Source organism: Pinus tabuliformis, chromosome 1_1, assembly GCF_031772625.1.
Source record: "Pinus tabuliformis cultivar Carrire ecotype Pingquan chromosome 1_1, CPIR1, whole genome shotgun sequence".
Taxonomy (NCBI): domain Eukaryota; kingdom Viridiplantae; phylum Streptophyta; class Pinopsida; order Pinales; family Pinaceae; genus Pinus; species Pinus tabuliformis.
Genome location: NC_142297.1, coordinates 664,167,839 through 664,175,216, shown reverse-complemented (window position 1 = coordinate 664,175,216; position 7,378 = coordinate 664,167,839). Strand labels below are relative to the sequence as shown.

Sequence of the window (7,378 nt, the reverse complement as noted above, 5' to 3'; positions counted from 1 at the left end):
CCAAATATACACTAAAATTCAATGATAAATTCCCTTTAAAATCTAACTAGCAAGATTTCTCTCACAACACCAACAACTTCCTAAAATTGCTATGCATGTGCATAAGACATGATGAACTATTTTACAAAAATTGAAATTTTTAGATAACTCAAATTGATATTAAGGAACACACAAATGAAAGTAATCACTAATTCTCTACAAATATGTTTAAAAGGAAACAAACAAACCACTATACATAAAACATTTAACAAAGGCACAACTATATATATATATAACCTAACCCACCACATTCTCAATTTACACTTCTATCTCTAAATAAAATCACAAGTGCATAAATGAAAACTATAAATTTCTTCAAATAAGTCCTTTGTCTATATTTTTTTCAACTCAAGCTTCCCAAATAATCGAAATAAATTAAAAATATTATAAACCTTTTCTTCTTGCATTTAAAAAAAAAAACACAAAAACAAGAAACAAAAAACAACACTTTAAAATTAAAATGAAAATAATTATATACTTCAATTACATTTCCCAAATAATATAATCAAAATAAATTAAAGATATTATAAAACTTTTCTTCTTACAATAAACCAAAAATTAAAATGAAACTTTAAAATTAAAATGAAAATCAATTATATACTTCAATCATTCATAGTATACATATTCGTTAAATTAACACTGGTATATATAAAAACAAAAAATTAAATTTCCGAAATAAATAGTTTCAATAATAATATAATAAATAATTTTACACAACACTAATTTTTATATTTTCCCCGACACTAATTTTTACGATATAAAATTTTACTAATTTCTACCACACTAATTTTTATGAAACAAAATTTTACTTCAATTTATAATCAAACCTCATTTAAATTTTTTAAATATTGATATGACTTAATGTACTTCTCTCTTCCATAGATTAACCAAAAAAACAGAACTACAATATTAAACTAGACGCTCCGAGTGATAAATACCTTCTCATCACATTGAAGCAAGCAACATAACATTAGTCCTAGCATTAGCTTTTGTATCAATAAAAATAAACAGAAAACCATTAACTAAGCCTCATTTAGTGTCATCAAAAGGGAGAGCTGAATGACCTTTCTAAAACAGGGCTTTCAGGATTTGCTGTATCAGTAAACGCCGATGGGGAGCTGAATGACCTTTTTAAAACAGGGCTTTCAGGATTTGCTGTATCAGTAAACGCCGATGCCGTCTCAGTGCACTCCGATGCCGTCGCAGTCCACTCCAATGCCGTCGCAGTCCACTCTAATGCCCTTTTGAAAACATGGCTTTCAGAGTTTGCCGCCTCAGCCAATTCCAGTATTCTCTCCATATTCTCACATTTAGATAGGCGCATCTGTTGCAATGATATCAATGTTTCAAGACCTGGCAGCTCTTCCACTGCACAACACCCTCTCATATCCAGATCTTCAAGCTCTGCAAGGCCACGAAGCCCACTTATTTTCTTTAATGCACCACAACCCTTCAGGGAAAGATATGTCAGTGTTGTCGGCAATGCTCCAACCTCCACTAACTCCTCGCAATATTTGAGTTTGAGCTCTTCAAGGACCGGGCAAACACCTTTACCAAATGATATTTCGGTTATTCTCGTCTTCGACAGGTTTAAGTATTCGAGCCGAAGCATGCACTTGTCAATAGAAGAGTCCAACAATCTGCAATCTCCTCCAACGTTTTCCACACTGGCAAATGGCAGTACACCACCAATTGCGCATTCCCTCAGATTCAAATATGTAAGATTGTCCAACTCCCTGACACCCAGATCTCGCAGGTCCTCTATTTGTATACATCCGTCCATGTTCAGAGATCGAAGCTTTGCAAGGCCGCGAAGCCCCCTTAATTTCTTTAATGCACGAGAACCCTCCAAATTCAATAATGTTAGCGTTGTCGGCAATCCTCCAACCTCCACTAACTCATGAGAATATTCGAGGTTGAGGTCTTCAAGGACCGGGCAAACACGTTCACCAAATGATATTTCAGTTATTCTGGTCTTCAACAAATGTAACCGTTTGAGTCTAGGCATGCACTTGTCAATACAAGAGTCCAACAATCTGCGACCTCCTTGAACCTTTTCCACACTAGCAAATGGAGCATTTATTGACAAGAGTGTCAACTGTTTCAACTCACCAACCGAGTCGGGCAATTCTTTCAATGCCATCGAGAACAGTGTCAATTCCTTCAATTTGGTTAGCTTACCGAGTGAATGCGGCAAGGTTTCCAACGAAGGGCTGCCTATATTCAGAATCTCCAAATTGCTGAGATCTCCAATGTCATTTGGCAATTCTTTTAAATTTGTGTCATTCAAAAGTAGTTCTTCCAGGAACTGCTGACGTGTGACTTGGGGAGGCAATTTTTCGAGTTTGCCACAACCAGAAAAGTCTAGCCTTTCAAGCGTGCTAACATTCTCTAGGGTTTGACCAGTGAGGATCAAGTCACTGCACATTTCCAAATTAAGATGTTTGAGTCGAATCAAGTTCATGGAGTCTGGAAGCATTTTCAACTTCATGCAATAACGCAGTATAACCTTTTGGAGATTTGTTAAATCCCCAAAGGATTGCGGCAGCATTTGCAAATTCGAGCACCATGACAAATCAATATATTGGACCTGTTTCAAATTTCCAATGGAAGCCGGCAGTGTTTGCAATTCCCGGCACAATGACAAGTCAATATGTTGGAGGTTTGTGAAATTCTGCAAAGAGTCTGACAACGATTCCATTCCTGCATGCAGTCTTAAGTGCGTCAACGAGTAGAGATGAAAGAACTCTTCAGGCAATGTTCCTTTAAAGTCGTGCAGTTCAATCTTTTGCAGGTACTTCAACTGCCCTATGGACTTTGGTAACTCGAGAAGGCCAATAACTATATTCAACTCCCTCAACTGAACAGGTGCCTGCATTACACGCTGAAAATGTTAAAATGAATATCTAGAAACTATACCGCCACCTGTTAGGGCCATACACTTTTAACTAAATTGAAAAAAATAAAAAATAAAAAATAAATGTACTTTACATGTACCTCATATTCAGTGTTCCACAAGGTTCCTAACGCCAGGGGCTGGCCGGCCGGCAGAAACGCGTATACCAATTCCAACACTCTTAGATTCTTTATTGGAATCCACGAAGCTAGGCAAGTATTTGTTTCAATATCCGGATCATATATTTCAATCCACGAAGGGAGGAAGCGAATATGGCGAAGCCCTATGTCCATCTCACAGCGAAGCCATAGAAGTCCTGGGTGGCTGATCACCTTGAATATCCTTTCCAAACAATCCACTGGAGCTCTCAGTAGCTGCAAACCGCTCATATCAACAATATGATCTTTAAACTCCAAAGGACTTTGGGACGATTCGTCAGATCCTTCTTGAATCATGCTAAGTCCGCGCACCTAAATTGTTAGAGTGAAGTAGTTAAAAGACAAGATTGACATCTTTGCGAAGATCAGGAAATCGCAACCCTAAAGACAAGATTCTGTAACCATAAATTTCAGAACAAAACATGATGTCTAGAGCTTTGACACCTACCGTGGAATGCACATTACGACAGAGGCTGTCAGTTGGGCGCCAAAGACGACGTGGGTATTCAGGAAGCTCCGCCAATTCTCTACCCAGGTCACGGAGATGATCGTGCATTCTTATAAAGTTTTCCTCGTCGAACGTGACAAGACACTTGCTCTCAAGAGTCCTAAGACCCAGCGATCCATGCCAGCCAGATCCATTCCATACGTTTATGGCTGTATCCCTCTTTATTCCTATGAAGAAACAGGCGATATCTAAGAACATTTCCTTTTCCTCTTTATCAAGACTATCGTAGCTAATCTTAAGGCTTCTCTGTATGTCCGTGGGAAGCACTTGGGATAGTTTGCTCAATTGCTCTTCCCAATACTCGCGGCTTTCGGAGTACAGTTGCGCCCCAATCACTTTGAGAGACAAGGGCAATCCCTGGCACGTTTTTAAAAACTTTCTAACCAAATCTACATACTCCACAGGAGGATCAGTATGTTGGAAGGCATAGGAGCAAAAAAGCTGTTGAGAATATTGAAGATCAAGTCCTGTCATCATGTAAATGGAGGACTCTTCTATGCGTGCAGATTTTCTAAGAACCTCCCGATTGCGAGAAGTAAGCAAAATTAAACTATCTGAACGAAGCACAACCTTTAAAGGTGAAAATAATGCATCCAGCTGCTTAGCTTCATCCACATCATCCAAGATTATGAGAGCTTGACCACGGGAGAGACGATCTTTTAACGTCGCTATACCTTCTTCAACATTATCTATTACCTGATCCACTCCAGCCAAGTCTTTATAAAGCTTACTCTGCAAGGATGATAGACTGCACCTAGCTGCAGCATCTCTAACATCATGTAAAAAACAGGACCGCCGGTAATCCGATCTCTTTGAATTGAAGAAAAATTTTGCGAGAGTGGTTTTCCCCACCCCACCAAGACCCACAATCCCCACAAGCTTGGGTCCCCCTCTGTTGTGCTGCTGCTCCCATAACACCTTTTCTTCAAGCTGTTGCAGCTTTTCATCCAATCCGGTTTGATGTGTGGCAACAGTCAATGGTGGTTTTCTCACCTTTTTCTGCACTTGTCGCACTACTTCGTCCACGAGAACGCCTTCGTCACTGGTCATTAGCAAAAGAACAAGCACCGCATGAGAATTTGAAGGTTTGTTTAAGAATACAGCTAATTATTTAAATATTTGTTTATCAATATAGCTAAGATAATAAAAGGAGCTTAAATTTTCGTCTAGACAAATAGAAGGAGCTTAAATTTTCTTGGGATTTAGGGCTAGGAACAAAAACAAAAACATCTAAGATTCGAGTTTTTGGTGATTCAATGCTCCTGAAACCACAAGTTCGAAAAGCCAATGAAACCTGTATCCCTCGCATCAATTTGAATATATTGAATTCCCTCATGTGTATTGAAATATTGATTTTAAATTAGATGAGATGGCTAAGAAAGAGACAACTTTGTGTCACGAAGCTATGGAAATAGAACCAAGTTCGAAGTGTTATCAACCAATTCCTTGATCATTATGAATCAAAATCCACATTATACAATCAAATGTTTTTCACATACCCTTCCAAACCAAGCCGTTTCAAGTGCAATGTTCTCTGGTGTCTGAGAATATCTATTCCCCTGGTGACCTCCAGATTGGAAAACAAACCAAATACGAGCGATGTAATTGTGGAATGAAGGTAGTGCAGGTTAGCAACACCTAGAGTATTAAAGTTGTTCAAAGTACAAACAGGTGGATTCAGGCTCTCTCAAAAAGCAGATTGTGGGGGTGGCTTATGAATTGCTGGTGTATTCATATGTGATAGGCCTTAACACTCCTTGGCCCTGTTGTTGCGCTCTCCCCTTGGCAATCAATACAAAATTCTATCAGGGAGGTTCACACAATCATGGCAGATCTGCATTCAATGCTTTTGCAATGGCGCCCTAGGTGTGGAAGGAATTATATATTAGTTGCAATTGCTCAGATAAGGGGTCGGGATAATCCTCTGAGGGGAGAGAACAGCAGGAGGCAAAGGTTTTCTTGAATCGCTGGCAGAGCTTTGTTGGTTTAGCAATGGATCGAAGAGATGGCGAGGCCCATAATGCTTTTGAACAAGTTAGCGACGGCCACTGAAGGGATGATTATGGCCGTGTCGAGAAAGATTGAAATGGAAGAGCATTTGATGCAAATTAAGATACAATTGTTGGAATCGAAGCTCGTTTTGCTGGAGGAGAAATTTGAAAATGAGGCTTAGTATAAGGATGTAGATACAAAGTCTACTGAGGAACCTGACAGAAAGCGGATGAAGCTGGATTGAGAGCAGCAGAAGGAAGGCCAAGCATCTGCTCGGTTTGTTGATCTTGCAAAGTGACCATCCAATGTCAGTTAGAATTTTGTTTTTATAATGCCATGCAAATATATAATGGTACCAGGTGTCCTTTTCAGCGTCTATAGAAAGTATATATTATAATCATTGGTAGAAAGAGTTGCAGTCATAGGCTATGATCAATCCAATGTGAATGAAAATCAATTCGAATTTTAGATTATATGGGACCTGGGCTCAGACTCCAGTTTTTTGATGCTATAGCTAAACTAACTGTTACCTAAAAAAACCAAAAAAAAAAAATACAGCTAAGGTAATACAGATAACTGTACTAACCCATTACAAGCCTCCAACTCAAAACCGCTTAGATATGAAGCCTCAGAAAGTGCGTTTCTCCACGCCGCAAGTCTTTCTTGACTGTATCTCCCTTTCCTTTCATGCATAAGTAGAGCTTGAGCATAAACACTACCTATGTCATTCAGCTGGAAACATCTATCTATGCCCGTCCACCTGAGAATTCTCAAAGCTGGAGCACACACTCTATCTATGCCCATCCACCTTAGAATTCTTAAGACTTGGTTGCACTGGTTCGTCCATCGTAGATCAGCAGGTTTAACTTTGTAGAATACCGGAATAACTGTGGCAGCACATGACTCCATCGACTCTAACATTTGGACGAGTTCGTCAAGACACCATCTCGATTCCGCGTATCCAGGAGAGAAAATAGCCACGTGGACTGAGGCGGTTGATATAGCTTCGTCTATTTGAGGGTCTATTTTTTCTCCGCGCTGCAGTTCCGGCTGGTCAAGAAACACTCTGAATCCATTGGCATGAAGACGGCGGTACAGATGGCTGGCGAGAGTTTTTTTAACATCGGTGCCGCGATGATTTATAAAGATCTCCCAGCTGTTAGTGCCGTGGGGAGATGCAGAGGTGGAGGCGGAGGCGGAGCCGGAGGTGGATGCGGAAGAGGGAGCGAGTGTGGTAGCCATTGTTAGGAATGCAGCGATACCCTGAGAAATGAGATGATAAAGATGACAAGGGTAACGCGAGCACAGCTTAACAAGTGAAATATAGTTGTATCGCTGTCGTCAATACAATCCTAGCTTAAACAGAGAAATCTCGTCAATACAACGAAACGAATGGTTGCCTCCCAGTGTGGCGTTATTAATTTTGCCCCTGCAACTCGCCTCTGTTTCAAAGCGCGCCGAAAGCTGCAACGAAATCAGTAAGGCCGTGAATGGTTAGCAGGAGCATCGACTTGATGCATCTCCGGCCCCACCTTGGTCGGCCAACTTCCGAAAGAGTCGTTCGAGTGTGTGACAGGTGCGTCTCATGTACAGGAAGGTCAGTAATTTAATGGATGCATCATGATTCGGTGCGTTTCTGCGACGCGGAATCATTCAGTGGCCCCTCAGGACCGTATACGCGTTTAAATGAGCAGCCATTTAATGCATGCGTCGTCTGGCCGTGGGGTTAAACGTCCTTTTCCCTGTGTTGTGAAAGATAATTATTAGTATTTGTGGGCACCGCAC

General features: G+C 40.3%; 1 protein-coding gene across 1 annotated transcript; it reads right to left on the bottom strand.

Moving 5' to 3' along the window:
• Positions 1-880: 880 nt before the first annotated feature.
• Positions 881-7,011, bottom strand: LOC149215138 (disease resistance protein Roq1-like). The gene is made up of 4 exons (XM_089392538.1): positions 6,180-7,011; positions 3,542-4,643; positions 3,037-3,405; positions 881-2,911 (listed from the first exon to the last, which is right to left on the bottom strand). The coding sequence occupies exons 1-4, from the start codon at positions 6,833-6,835 to the stop codon at positions 1,082-1,084; spliced, it is 3,957 nt and encodes a 1,318-aa protein (XP_089248664.1). The 5' UTR covers positions 6,836-7,011; the 3' UTR covers positions 881-1,081.
• Positions 7,012-7,378: the final 367 nt, after the last annotated feature.